At 53.8% G+C, this 14,303-nt stretch overlaps 5 protein-coding genes across 5 annotated transcripts; 3 read left to right on the top strand and 2 right to left on the bottom strand.

The window, feature by feature from the left end:
• Positions 1-1,304: 1,304 nt before the first annotated feature.
• On the bottom strand, positions 1,305-4,665 carry SETTUDRAFT_184796 (uncharacterized protein; the record flags this gene model as incomplete). Its single annotated transcript, XM_008028113.1, has 3 exons — positions 1,305-1,950; positions 2,000-4,367; positions 4,596-4,665. The coding sequence occupies 3 exons, from the start codon at positions 4,663-4,665 to the stop codon at positions 1,509-1,511; spliced, it is 2,880 nt and encodes a 959-aa protein (XP_008026304.1). The 3' UTR covers positions 1,305-1,508.
• A 605-nt stretch (positions 4,666-5,270) lies between these two features.
• SETTUDRAFT_184795 (uncharacterized protein) lies at positions 5,271-10,526 on the top strand (the record flags this gene model as incomplete). Its single annotated transcript, XM_008028112.1, has 2 exons — positions 5,271-9,062; positions 9,115-10,526. 2 exons carry the CDS (start codon positions 5,271-5,273, stop codon positions 10,213-10,215), a joined length of 4,893 nt encoding a protein of 1,630 aa, XP_008026303.1. The 3' UTR covers positions 10,216-10,526.
• Positions 10,527-10,786: 260 nt separating this feature from the next.
• On the top strand, positions 10,787-12,065 carry SETTUDRAFT_110582 (uncharacterized protein; the record flags this gene model as incomplete). Its single annotated transcript, XM_008028111.1, has 2 exons — positions 10,787-11,659; positions 11,724-12,065. The coding sequence occupies 2 exons, from the start codon at positions 10,787-10,789 to the stop codon at positions 12,063-12,065; spliced, it is 1,215 nt and encodes a 404-aa protein (XP_008026302.1).
• A 54-nt stretch (positions 12,066-12,119) lies between these two features.
• SETTUDRAFT_169387 (uncharacterized protein) lies at positions 12,120-13,312 on the bottom strand. The gene is made up of 2 exons (XM_008028110.1): positions 13,005-13,312; positions 12,120-12,873 (listed from the first exon to the last, which is right to left on the bottom strand). Exons 1-2 carry the CDS (start codon positions 13,287-13,289, stop codon positions 12,331-12,333), a joined length of 828 nt encoding a protein of 275 aa, XP_008026301.1. The 5' UTR covers positions 13,290-13,312; the 3' UTR covers positions 12,120-12,330.
• Positions 13,313-13,901: 589 nt separating this feature from the next.
• SETTUDRAFT_161509 (uncharacterized protein) lies at positions 13,902-14,299 on the top strand (the record flags this gene model as incomplete). Its single annotated transcript, XM_008028109.1, has 2 exons — positions 13,902-13,931; positions 14,063-14,299. The coding sequence occupies 2 exons, from the start codon at positions 13,902-13,904 to the stop codon at positions 14,297-14,299; spliced, it is 267 nt and encodes an 88-aa protein (XP_008026300.1).
• Positions 14,300-14,303: the final 4 nt, after the last annotated feature.

Raw genomic sequence — 14,303 nt, 5'->3', positions numbered from 1 at the left:
TGGTATGGCTATATATCTATGTGGGTATCAGTGTGTATAAGAATAAGAGAGTTGGTTTCCATCTCATGCTATCCCGGTGTATTAATTTCCACCAGCTAGATATGCATATGCATATGCATATACGCCTAGGTTTGGACATTTAGATATTGGGGTGTTTATTTAGATAGGTAGGTAGGTAGGTAGGTAGCTAGGTAGATGGAAGGTAAGTAACGAAGTCGATACTGCGATACAAGTACACTGGAGCCATCTGAGAATAACAATAACATCAAGGCTATTACCAAGTGTGCTACTACTACTACTACTACTACTACTACTACTACAGCCACGTATCCTACATACTCCAAACTGACCGAGCCAGCCAGCCAACCAGCCGTGTAAGGCACAGCAAGTATCGCTGGTATCCCGCGTATCCTGCTGTTATGGCAATATGTGTGTAAACACGATGAGATGGCATGGGATGGGATGAATTGGTTATCAGCCAGCCAGTCAGTCAGTCAGCCTGCCAACCAACCAACCAGTCATCCAGTCAATCAATTAATTTCCCATCCCCCATCCCCCATTACGCTGCATACTTACATCATCATTGTATCACATGGCGCTATTTAATCCATTCCTCCATTTCTCAAGACACTCCAGACGCTACAAAAAGTCAAGCAAAGACGAAAAGACAGACGCGGGGCGTGCGACGCGGGATTACCACATCTAGTATATATTGCGCATGCACGTTACTTGCTTACTTACATACTTACATACTTACATACGTATGTATGTGTGTATATGTGTATGTGTATGTGTGGGGTGGAAGCAAGAAAGCAGACGTGGAGGGGTGCATGACTTGCATGACTTGCAGCTGGAGCGAAAACGAGAGAGTTACGTGGGTACGTGGGTACGGGGGCTACACCACGTGTGCAATATATGTGGCATTATGAGTTAGTGTGGAAGGCGAAAAAGGCGTTAGGTGTAGATCAGGGGTTGGTCAGGTGTGTGCATGCGTACGTATGTATGTGGGAGGGAGGGAGAATTAGTCAATGGGTAAGGTCTAGAAAAAAAAGGCGAGAATTTATTGTTTACAGTCTAGTGTGGAGAGGGATTAGTCTAGAAGTGAATAGGGGAAAAAGTAAAAAAAAAGACAAGAAAAAAAAATGTGGCTTGAATGGTAAGTCGAATGAACAAGGGCAGTAAAAATAAGGTTTGCACCGACGTGGGGGTTTTATTTTTTCATCTCCCTTTTCAGCTTCATCAGGTGCCACTGAAAAATCAATCAGGTACTCACATCTTCACGGACACTTTACACACGCAGATAATAACAGTAGCTTGCCATATCTCGTGTCGGCTGATTACGAGAAAACATTTATCAATAAGAAAAACTCCAACCCCTTATTCTAACCCTGGTATCATATCCCATGTTGTTAAGAGGCCAGCTTCGTCCGTCTCATTCATCCACGCTTTTTTTGCCAATCCAAGTTCGTCTCTACCATAAACCGGGCGCACCACTTTTGCACGTACATTTAGCTTAGGTACGCCGCCAATGCCTGCTTGGACGTTTCATCCAGTCGTTCCTGTACAATCTTGACAATGCGGCCGCCATGACGTGCGTTGGCATCCTTGAGATATTCACCAACCCATTGCTTTACGTCAGCAATCTCGGGGAAAGGATCGCGAGGTGCCTTTTTGCATGTGTTGAGTTGCGTAAAACCAACACCAAAGCCAAGCTCGTCCACATCGGCGTCAGGAATAATGTCATCAGCAGCGGTGGGCACTGGTGGGTTGACCAGGAGTTCAATCAGGCGCTGAGTGGTGAGCATCCAGCCCTTGGGGTACCGGTCGACAAACGCTTGTGAATCTCCTAGAGTCTTGGTAAATGACACCACAGCAGTCTTGCGGTCTGTGGGTCGCGCAAGTTTTTGCGTATCGGGGAGGATGACAGTTAAGTAGATGGGCTTGAATATGCTATTGACGAGTCAGTGGTTACTACAATGTGTCTCGCAATGCGACTTACTCATGCTGGATCTGGTCGGTGACGCTGATGAAGAAATCGGTACCAAGTCCCTTGTCAAGTCGCGCAGAAACAAAGTGGTAAAAGGCAATGAAGCGCTGCTGGAAGTTCTCTGTCTTCATGTTGGACAGCCTTGTCAGCATCAGCTGGAGGATGGTAACAAAGTACGGTTGAAGGGCTTCGGCTGGAATGTGAGCGACGACAGACTCGATGAGTTCAAACGAGTACGTCTCATGTGCTTTGCTGGTGACGAGCTTCTGGAAGATACCCAGAATAGGCTCCAGGTGCTTGTTGGCGACGATATGCTGGGCATCGCGGGCGACCATGGCGCTGAGCAGGCGGGCCAAGGCCGGCACGTTACCGCGCTGCTCCCAGACTGCACCCTGGATAATGATTGCGAACAGACTCCTGTAGTACTCGCTCAGCTCACCGGAGGGGTTGGCCTCGAGCAATGCAGAAAATATTTGGAAAATGTAGGGAGAGAATTCCTCAACGTTGGCCTGCAAGCAGGCAGCGAATGGCTCGTAGAGTTTCTCCTCAAAGAACTGAGGGTGCTTGGGTGCACCGAATCGAACCAGCGCTCCGATGCCCTCAAACAAGTAGTACTGGAAGCGAGGGTTGCTGGGGTTGTGGCGAATAACCTTGACAATATTGATGAAGTTTTGCAAGACGGTTTCGCAGATTGGCAAAACGCCATCGCGCACAAAGATGAGCACACGCATGACACACTTCATCAAGAACTCGTTCTCTTGAATCTTTTCAGGAGCAGAGTTCTTGGTGATGAGCTTGAACAGGTGCGCCAGGAGATCCTTTGTTGAGCCTACAACGTCAGCCTTGGGAATAATGGGCTGTCGGTTGCTGTCGGTCATGAACAGAGCTCGTTCTACCGCGATGGCCGCATATGTGTGGATGACGTAGTTTTCGTCGCCCAGTTGGTTCACGAGTAGTGGGAATGCAGCACGCCACAGGTCGGCTGACAGCTGGCTGCGGAAGACGTATAGGAACTTGATAGCATCGACCTTGAGAATTGGTGAGGCGCCTTGTGCCTGCAGATCAGCAGCGATATGCGCCTGGAAGAACTCAAGAATGTTGACATTTTCGTTCACGCTCATGACACCCTGGCCGGCGGTGGCAGTGCCCTTTGCGGCAATTGCAGTGAAGAGGTACACTGCCGTGTCCTTGGACTTCCAGTTGTTGGCCGGGTCCTTGGCGTAGTCTTGGAGGTAGGCGTCAATGTACGTCTTGGAGGTGCTCGTGACTAGTGCCTCGAAGCGAGCCATCAGTTGGCGCAAGAAGTTTGTCGCGGCGCGACGGCGGGTGTCGCTGTCGGATCCCTCGAGATCTCTCCTGATGAACTCAATCGGCTCGTCTTCAAACAGTTCGACATCCGACTCGCGCAGTGTCAGGTTCGGCAGAATGACCTTTTCGATGACCTGGACCAAAACGTCTTGGTTGTTGAAGGCTGCGGCGTGTTGTGTAGAGGCGACCGACGTCAGGAACTGCAGCGCCTTGCTGACCAGGATGTCGTACTTGGTTTCTAGTCCTACTGACATGAGGAAGCCCCAAGTGCTCTCGATGAACTGGCCCAGGTGCGAGCCAAAGACATCCTCGTACTTTTGAATGTAGAGCATGAGCGCCTCGAAGATACCGGCGCGCACATACTCCTGCGGCCCCGACTCGGTGTCGTCGTCTGTGTGTAGGGCGGGGTTGTCGTAGATGAGGTACTTGTGCAAGAGGCCTGAAATGACGCCAATGTGGTCCTCGAAGACGGGAGGCAGATCCTGGCACGAGAGATCGTAGAAGAGCTTGACCAAGAGGTCCAGTGTGGTAAAGGCGTTCTTGAGCGTCTCGGGGTTGCCCTGGGAGTTTGTGATGAGGGCGTCGGTGTTCTCGAGCAGCTGGAGGAAGGGCGTGCCGAACTTGGACAGGACGTGGTTGATCTCGGTGAAGAGGTCGTCGGAGCGGAACAGCGGCCGCCAGCGCTTGAAGATGGAGTGTGCGACTTGCAGGACGCCGTTGTTGACGACCGTGTTGTCGGGCGTGAGGCGCGAAATCAGATCGTCGACCAGCGTGTCCCACCGCTGCCAGAAGTCGCTGTCTGCAATGGCGCTGATAGCTTCGCCGAGCTGCGCCTGCAAGCTGGCAGGCACCGAGACCATGAGGCCGATCAGCTCGCTCTTGATTGCCACCACCTCGCCCTCGGGCAGCTTGTAGTTGCCGTCCTCATCGACCCAATTCCGCTTTATGAAGTTCTTGAAGTAGAGCGCGGCGGCTAACCGTGTCGTCTGGGGGCTGGCGTCTGAGGCGACGATCTGGAGGAGGCCGAGGGAGAAGCCGGGCTTGGTCTGTTCTTGGGCAATGGCTGCCTCCGCTGTGGAAAGTCAGCGGGTGGTCAAAAGCAGTAGTGGGCCGTGGAGGGGTGCGGTGAGGGAATCGAATCTGGGCCAGGCACAGCAGTCCCGGGCACATGTATCTGCTGTACATCTTGGACGCTGAGAGGGGCGCGCATTGCGTGTGCAGAGCGCCTTTGCCACGGAGCGCTGCCGCGGGCGGGCGGTGGTGTAAACAAAGGCACTATGCTGCTGCTGCTGCCACTTACCCTGCTTGTTCTGGCGGGGGTCCAGACTGGCCTGGAGCAGCTGTGAGAGGGTGGCGATGTCGGCGGCCATGGTATGATGGCGGGGATGGAACACGGAAGCAATAAGGCGAGAGAAGAGAAGGAAAAAAAAGACGACGACGGTGTTTGGCCGCTGGTTGCTGTTTGGGGCAGGCGGGCGCCCACTTTACCACCAGGGCTAGCGGGCCGGAGCTTGGGCGGTGGGCGGTGGGCGTAAGTGCAAGTAGGACAGACAGGGATGCGCCTCAGGTACCCCAGACGGCGATTTTCACAGTCGCATTCCTCACATGACGAGACGCTGCCGTGCCTCCTTCACGCCCTCGTCGCCCTCGCCCGCGCCGCCTTTTTCTCCTCGCGCCCACGCCCGCCCTGCCTCTTCTGCCTGCGCCGCCCGCGCCCACGCCCGCCGCCCTGCCCCCCCGCCGCCGCCCGCCGCCGCCCGCCCGCAACAAGCAGATGGGCACCGCCAGCCCCGCCTCTTCTTCTTCTTCTGCTTCTGCTTCTGCGTCTGCTGCTTCTCCGCCCACCCGCCCGGATGACCGACTCGATGCGCCTGCGCCTCGCTCGTAACCCCCTCGTCTGCCTGTCCGTCGCCCGTAGTCGTAGCATCCCCACCAGCATCCCCAGCGCCTCGCCCCGCCCGCGACACCGAGACGCATGTCTCCGCCGGCGGACCATGACCCTCGCACGCCCGACCGCCGCTCCTCCACCCAGGCTCTCTTCACGGCCTTCCGCTCCCTTACCGGCGGCCGCCTGAAGAGCCCGACGCCCCCGCCCTCGCTCTCGTCGGCCACCAGCACGCCCGCGCGCACGCCCTCGCTGGGCACCATTCGTGCAGGCTCCCTCTCAGGCTCGCACCATGCCGACGGCTCCCTCCACCGCCTCAGCCATGGCGCCGGCCAGCGCGCCGTCAGGCCAGTCACGGGCGGCCCGCCAGAGCTCGACGAGCTCATCGCCCAGCTCGACCGCAGCCGGCCGTTTGCCGAGAGGGTCGTGGTCGTGGACAGGATATGCGCCATCCTGCAAGAGTATCCCGTGCAGAACGTCTTGGCTCTGTGGTCCGTGGCTAGCGACCTGCTCCTGCCCGAGCAGCCAGACGACGTCGCCGACGTGGGCTACCGCCTGCTCAAGGCCTGCGCCTCGCTGGCCAACCTGACGAGCATCGAGCGCACCGTCTTCTTCGACGCGGCTTGTCTGCGCAAGAACGACCGCTTCTTTGACAAGCGTCTCGACGTCGTCACCACCCTCACCCATGACGGCCGCGACATCGAGTCGTGCGAGTCGGGCATGGTCTCGTTTGTCCTGACCTCGCTGGAAAACTGCTTCCAGGCCAGCAAGGATGCCCTCAACGCCCAGCGGACCAGGTCGAATGCGAAAAAGGCGGTTGCAGGCACGCCCCACGAGGTCGCCAACATGTTCCGGGCCTTCCAGTTCACCATTGACATTTGCAAATTCAACGCCAAGGTCTTCACCGACGACGACCTGGATCTCCTCATCAGAAGAACCGTCGCCATCTGCAAGGCTACATTCTACAGACCCGACGTAGAGTGCGGCATCAAGCTCTTTGACACCATCATCACCTATGTCCACGTGCCCACCAAGTCACTCCGTCCCTGTCTGCAAGTTTTGAGCGAAATCCACAAGAGAATCCATGGCTTCCAGGACCAAGCGTGGAACACACTGAGCAACCTCTTCAAGTCTCACATTGGCCAAGCTGCAATATCCGTGCTGCTCCATATGCTCCTCGATGGCCCTACCCAGGACAATCTCCAGGACATCGACAAGAAAAGGCTCGACAGCATGTATACAGGCACAACTCTGGTCTTACGTCTCCTCCTCTTGGAAAATGGTCGTAACGAGCTGCCCAAGGTGCCCATGTCCCTGTTGTTCCCCGCACTGAAAGCGTCCATCCAAAGGCCCAATACCGACCAGGAACAAATCATCGTCAGCTTGATAGATACCGTTCTGGACCAAGACGGTATGAGAGACTTGCTTCTTGCCGAGAGCGACCTGGGGGATTTGCTCGAAGTAATCTGTGTATGCGCTGAGCGTGATGATGACCGCGTCCGCGCCAGACTTGCCAAAACAACGGACAGGCTCAGCATTGAGAAGAAAGGCTCCATTGAGAGACTAGGTTCTCCTCACGATAACAAGTCGAGTAATGGTAGGCCTGTGATTCGGCATCGGTTTGCCTCGTCCTCGCCGCCCATAGGCGTAATGGAGCACGACGACGACATAGCACCACACGATGAGAGCGCCCCGTCCCAACACGAACTTTATCAACGAGATTCCGCAGATGGCATATTCAAAGTCCTGGTCAAGCTGGACCATCTCAGCGACGCATTTGATTTTGTCCAGCGAGAAGCTACCATGGAGCTCTTCTTGCGCCTTTCACACCGTGTGAGCGATGCAACCGCAGAGAGAGTCATCCGCTATTTTGCCGAAGAACGCTATCTCAACCCGTCTAATGAAGATTGGCTGCATCTTTGCCGACGTCTTGTCACGGGCATATTCAACGACACCACCCGCCCGCGTTCACTCCGCACCATGGTGATACGAGTGCTACGGGAGACGTACAGCACAGTCGAGTTGCTGTGTGACAGCGATGTTGTGTTGCAATGCGAAGAACTCCTACTCAGCCGCATCGAGCCTGAAGACGACATTGAAGTCTTGCAGGAACTCGTAGACTTCGCCATGTATGTTGCCGATCAAGCATCCTTCGACCGCTTCTCTCAAATTATCTATATCTTGAAGAAACGTCTCGACCGACCTCAGCCTGCACCACCGGCCCCATCGGTGCCATGGCAACCTCATCTGTTTCTCACAAAGGATGACGGATGTTCCCCATGCAACGTAATCACTATAGCCTATGTGCGGCTGTTTACTCGAAGTGTTACCCATGCAGCACGGAAAACTCGCGTGCTTTACGAAGTACTGCGGGAGATTGCTGGAGGCGACCGATATGCGCACGATGCGCGCCTGTCGGCCCTCAAGTTGTTGTTCCGTTTACGTGCAGACGCCCGCTTTGCACTCATAGTCAACTCTTCCTCCGAGGGTGAGCGTATTGCTGCCGAGTTATGCCGCACAGAAGAAACAGCCATTACTGAAAGAAATGACGAATTTGTGCCAGGGGACTACGCTCGCTCTGAAGATTATTCTTCTTGGAGGGAAAACCGTAAGACTTCTGGAACTAGCCCCCGCTCTTCTCTCAACCGCCATTCGGGTCGCCAGGTTCCGCCCACAGGACGCGTATCAAGACCGATACCTCCTTTATGGATGTATCCGGGCCCAATGGGCCTCCCCGAAGAGCCATCGCCCGAATCCAGTCGAGTGGTCTTCTCACATATCGATGCTGCCAAATATCCTCTCAGCGATGATGTCTTGGACATGGAAATCACACTGTGGTTGGAGCTGATCATCTCTTTGCTCCAAAGACCGACTGATTGGGAGATATACTCTTATGTCCTCGTTCACCTCGGTCCCCAGCTGTCCAATCAAGCATTGGTCCGCAGTTGTGTTGTACAGCTCCAAATGCTGCGAAACGTCCTTTGTGAACAGGTCCGAAATGCGAGCTTCCATGAACCGCCACCACACACTCTTCTAAAGAAGGCAGATGTTGCCGTCTGCCTGTTCCATACGTTGACCGTTATCATCAGCTACCATGAGTACTTTGAAAAGAGTGAAGAAGACGATTTGGTCAAAGCGTTCCTACAGGGCATAGTCCAATGGGACAGAACATCAAAGTGGTGCATCCATGCACTCTCTGTGTGCTGTTTTGAAATCCCACTCTCGGTCAGTAAATCGCTCGATAGCATCGTCCAGAAGATGTCGCAGATTATCACAAAACCAGCAACGGCGATACACATTCTGGAATTCCTCGTCTCAATGGCACGCCTTCCAGAGCTCTTCAAAAACTTTCGCGAGGACGAGTTCAAACTGGTTTTTGGAGTGTGTTTTCGCTACTTGCAGCACATTCGTGACCAGCAGGGTCGAGCCACAAACGGAACCGTGTCTCAAAACGGTGCTCGGACGCTTAGACATAGTGGTACATCTAGAGACTTTGCGGCACCAGAACCCGGCGCGACGAGGCCAAGAAGTGTTGAAGATGACCTTCCTCAATACCTGAATTCTCTCGCTTACCATGTCATCACATTCTGGTTCATGGCCTTGAAGATGGAGGATCGTCCAAAGCAAATCCCATGGATCACTAGAAACCTGTACTTTACCGATAGCTCTGGCCGACAGGTCATGGAAGAACAAGGACAAGTCCTTGTGGATATCATGAACATGGTGGCATACACGGATCGCGATCAGACGACACGCGAAGAATTCTCTGTCAAGCCCGGAGACGGCGAGGTTTGGAAGAAGACTTGGATCGTAGGCAACGCCCTGGTGACAATAGAAACTGCTGCAAGGACCGGCACTTCTCTTGTCACGACACGCCGACCCGTGAGTGTCTAATATCCCTGGATTTTCATCATAGTTTACTAACTGTTAGTAGTGCGGAACCAGGTATCTCAAAGTGCGGCCACTGCTCACGTCGCCTCCGCGACATCAAGTACCCATTACCATTGGTCTCGCATCCGAAGCATTCTATTCTGATACCTATGTTGGCATTCTGCCAGATGACATCTTCCAGTCCTTCTACGCGCCCCTGGACCTCAGCAACCCACCAATTCCTCTGCCCGATGACGAACCCACACGCCGTGCCATTGCCACATTTGACAGAATTGCCACTGTTGACAACTACAAAGTAGGAGTCATATACATTGGCGAAGGTCAGACGAATGAAAGAGAGATTTTCATGAACGACATTGGATCTCCCGCATACACATCGTTCCTTAGCAACCTAGGCACGCTTTGTCGCTTGAAGGGTGCAAAGTTCAACACTGGCGGTCTCGACACACGCGAAGACATGGACGGCGAATTCACTTACTGTTGGCGTGATCGCTGCACGGAACTCGTTTTCCACATCCCCACTATGATGCCCACGAACCCCGACGACGAGATGACGTATCCCAACAAGAAGCGCCATATTGGCAACGATTTCGTTAACATCATTTTCAACGACTCCGGTCTCCCCTACAACTTCGACACCTTTCCCTCGCAATTCAACTACGTACACATTGTTATTTCCCCCGAGTCGAGAGCCAGCTTCGTTGATCGCCGGCTGGACTCTGATCCCGAGGGTAGAAATCGCTACTACAAAGTTCAAGCCATTTCCAAGCCTGGCTTTCCCGACATCTCGCCTGCTGTTGAGACCAAGATTATTTGCGGAAAGTACCTCGCCGACTACTGCCGTCTGATTGCTATCAACGCCGTCGTGTTTTCCAACGTATGGTTCATCCGAGAAGGAGGCGAATCAAGCTCGTCTTGGCGCAACAGGCTGCGCGAGATCAAACGTCTCCGAGAGCGATATGGCGCCAACAGTGTCCAGCCAGGCCACGTACCACCAACATCACCACCGGCAACCCAAGGCCTTTCAAGCCCACCATCCCGGGAACAGAATCTGGTTTCGCCTTTTCAGCGGCTGAGTATCGCAACCCATGTCACCGACGGCACCAGCCGCAGCTCCGTCAGCAGTTCCTCGCACGACGTCTGATATTGCGCACCAAAAGTTTTTTGTTTCTGGTGTTCCAACAGGCTTACCAATATACCCAGGGGTTTGATTACTACACAAAAGTTTTTTTTGATTTTCTATTGCAGGCCGAGACGGGGGTTTCGTGTGGATGCATTGCGTGGCGTTGTCGGCAGGGCAATGCCTGATGAAAAAGTTATGTTGTTACTGTAGAATCTATACGAAAAGAAAGACATGTCGGAATGCGGCGGAGGATGTGTTTTGTTATGCTGTTATTCAAAGTACCCTATGTAGATACACTCCCCTTTATGAGTCTCGGTTCAGTTGCGAGTTGTTCTTATGCCCTGCGAAGCTTGATGTCATTATCATTAATACTCATCTATGAAGGCTAATGACAATGTTTGTTATTTCACCTAAAGAACATTAGAATGCCTAGTCTGGCGAGCATTTGCATGGTGGTTCGGAATTGACAACCGCTTATGGGCGGCAGATCCCCCGCTAGTTGCAGTTGTGTTGTCCCTAGATTACCCGAATCCCCAAATGACGAAATACCTCCAAAGTCTGAGCTTCTGACTCCCCATCGACGCGCGACAACATGGGCACACCGAACCTGCCCTTCCTATGGCCTATGCTGTTCAGGCCAGCAAAATCGGCACGAATACACGTTTCCAGAGCAAAGGAGAACGCGCCTCGCGCTCGACAAGCACGACGACACTTCACCACAGCGCCCTGCCGGTCAGAGCAATCAATTCCACAGCGATATGGAAAGGCATACGAACACGCGGTCTCACCAGAAAACAAGAAACCGACCATTGTGTCTCGAAATAAGAACTCCACGGCAACAGAGAAGTTTCAGGACCTCGATCGCGAGGAAGAAGTAGATGAAGATGCGCCAACGACACTATCCAGCTCCTCGACCCTCAGCAAAGCCAGTGCCACCGAGGAGACGTTCTCAAAAACGCCAGCACCCGAGCCGCCTAAAACAGGCGAAAACAAACCCCTCGATAGCGTCCTTCACATGCCTTCACCCGCTGACGAAGAATCGCACAAACCACCACACCTGAAGACACCCCCCTACGTTCATCATTTTGACACATACGGCCTCGTACGCAAACTATCGGAATCATCGTTTACACCCACCCAATCCATCATCATCATGAAGGCTGTGCGACAAATACTACTCGACAACATGGCACTGGCGCGCGAAGGTCTCGTCAGCAAGAGCAACGTGGAAAACGAGACATACCTGTTCCGGGCAGCATGTAGCGAACTGCGGACGGAAATTGGCAACGCGAGGAAAGGCGAGATGGAGCGAATGCGGCAAGAAAGAGGCCAATTGCAGCACGAAGTAGATATTCTCGGGCAACGCCTAGGACAGGAGACGGGCGGCCTGAAAGACGAGCTTAAGGGGCTCTTTGACGACCGCAAAATGGCCGTGAGGCAGGAGCAAAGGAGCATGGAGACAAAGGTACATACAGAACACTTTATCCCGCGAATTCACAGAGGGCACACTAACATGGCACCTTTTGTAGATCCAGGAGCTCAACTACAAAATCACAGTCGCCCTCAACTCGGATGCGCGCTCTGAAGTCGAGGCTCTCCGCTGGGTCCTGACGCGGCGTGCCGCCATTACCGTTGGCGTCTCGGCATTCATGCTCTTCGTCGCGCTGAGATATACGAGCTACGTGCAGCATCAGATGCAAGAGGAGAAGAAGAAGAGGAACCCCCCGCCGCCGCATGGACAAGGCTCGCTCCAGGATTTGGCGGATAATTCCTCCGCGCCAAATAGACCCGTTGTCGATCCGGCGAGCCCAACGGCACATGATGCGCTGGGGGGAGAGCTGTTGGCTACAGAGGGAGTGTCGCTTGGATAGATTCCTGGTCTACGAGCCAATCCAATGATGATGAATAAACGTCTTGAAGTGTGTGCTTGTTTGAGTATTAGGAGTGATTCCAATGCTAACATGGCGGATTTCCACAACGTAATAGCGTATAGACATTACCCAAGACCTTGTACACACGATAAACAGTCATCTTCCTCATTGCAAATGTTGAACACGTGCTTGTATTTTCGTTTCGTTTTTCCCCTCACTTCTATTTTCCTCTTTAGCACGGAGTCGTCCAAGCCAAAAATCCCTTTTACAACTTGTGCTTCTTTTCACCCGACGCCAGCTTCCTGAATTCCTCCTGTGGGATGCCCTGTACAAACCTTTTCAAGCCGGTCAGCGCCTCCTCGACACCCTGTCTATCCAGGGCAGCACGATCGGGCTTCTGGATTAGCGCCTTAATCTGCACCAGACTGTCGCTGTTCAGGTGGTCGAAGCGCTCGCTGACCTCCTCGAGCACCTTGGCCAGGAACTTGTCGTTGTAGTCTGCCGCCGTGGGGTTCCCGACGTCAAACACCTTGTTGACGAAGCCCGTGGCGACGAGCTCCTCGTTGGTAATGCGCTTGCTCATTATGAGGGCTTCGTTGGCCTTGGGTAGGCCCAGCCGCCGCACAAAGCCAATCGAGGCGTTGCCTTCTGTCACAAGCCCGATGGAGGAAAACGGCGTGAGGATGAAGGCGTGTGGCGCACTGTAAATGAAATCAGACCAGCCGGCTAGGGCAGCCGAGAGACCGACGGCGGGGCCGTTGAGCGCCGTGATGAGAATTTTGGGGTGTGTGTAAAAGGCTTGTGTGATCTGTGTGCGTTTGTTAGTGTGTATATATAGTATGGAGCTGCACAGGCAATGCCAATCACTTTGCAGCGACCAAAAACAAAAATGGTTGAAATCCCAAACAGATAAAAAAAATTATACGAGAAAACACGTACAAAGAGGTTTTGAGATACAAAGCCCCTCAGGAACGTTTGCTGCTCGTCGACGGCTGTAGGGTCCTTTGTCCTGCCAAACGATACGTCTGCGCCCGCGCTGAAGTAGCGGCCTTTGCCCGTCAAAACGGTAATGTAGATATCATCGCGCTTGGCGATCTCCTGCATGGCGAGGGCAAGCTTGTAGTAGGCTGTTCCGTCGAGGGCGTTGAGTTTCTTGGGTGCATTGAGCGTGATGATGGCGACTTTGCCGCGGTACTCGAGTTGGACGGGGCTTTCGGAGGCCATGGTGGAGGGGCGGAGCGAAGGCGTTTCGGGGAAATGTGGTAGGCAGGAATGGAGGGTGATGAGGGATGGGGCGGAGAAGAGAGTGAGCTTGTTATGTTTGCGACGGGTGGTCGACGTCGCGGCGCGTGGAGAAACTGACGGCAACTTGTCGTTGAGCCGAGGCCCAGGATGCGGAGGCGCGGTTGCAACATGGGGCGGGAACGGGGCGTAATTCCATGGGTCCAGAGATGGGTAAAGCGGATGAGTAGGAACGGTCCATCATGCTGACACTCATGTGCTGAGTAGAGTCAGCCCATGGCAATATGTGCGAATGCCATGGGATAACCCCTGCGCGGGCAAACACCGCGCAGGTACCTATCAAGTTGCATGTGAAGCTCTGCGGCAAGCTTTACCCCAAGTTTCCAAGTGCAAGTGGGGAGTTAGTTCTGCCCTAATCGCTGGCGATAAGGCTGAAGATTAGATCGACGCCCGAGAGATATTGCCGAACCATCGCCGACTCGCCATCTGAGATTCTTCGGGGCGCCATCACTCTCGACTTGTTGGCGCCGCTCCCCTCCCCCAAGGTTGGCAATCGCCGTGCAGAGCTACACGCTTCGTCGCATACCGCAAAAAATGGCAGGCCCTAATCTCGAGGTCTTCAAGGTACATTCTCCCCGTGGCTGTTGCTTGCGCTGCGCAAACTCGCCTTGCATTTCCCAGTTACCCGATGCGCATGATCTATGTTTCCCCCCCGCCATCGCAAGGAGAATATCGCTAACTATGTCATGCTGTAGTTTGGGATGTATATCCTCTTCCCTATCAGCATCATGTACTACTTCGGCACGAACCTCGACGGCAAATTCACCGTCCCTGATTTCTGGCCCAAGCCCGGCCAGACGCACAAGATTCCGTATGACCGCGAAGAGATTGCCAAGGAGCTGGAGCGACTGAAAGCGAGGAATCTTGAAAACAAGCGCAGGAGAGAAGAGAGAGAAAGGCTGAGGGAGATGGGTGAGAGCAGGGACGAGTGAGGGG

Source organism: Exserohilum turcica (assembly GCF_000359705.1).
Source record: "Exserohilum turcica Et28A unplaced genomic scaffold SETTUscaffold_22, whole genome shotgun sequence".
Taxonomy (NCBI): domain Eukaryota; kingdom Fungi; phylum Ascomycota; class Dothideomycetes; order Pleosporales; family Pleosporaceae; genus Exserohilum; species Exserohilum turcicum.
Note: the sequence above shows the minus strand (reverse complement) of the source record. Positions and strands in the feature narration are given on the sequence as shown.

Bases quoted from the DNA above. Each gene is read 5' to 3' on its own strand.
- SETTUDRAFT_169387 (XM_008028110.1), bottom strand. From the start codon at position 13,289: ATGGCCTCCGAAAGCCCCGTCCAACTCGAGTACCGCGGCAAAGTCGCC. The intron at 12,874-13,004 runs GTACGTGTTTTC...AAACGCACACAG, and splicing joins TTGTATCTCAAAACCTCTTT to ATCACACAAGCCTTTTACAC.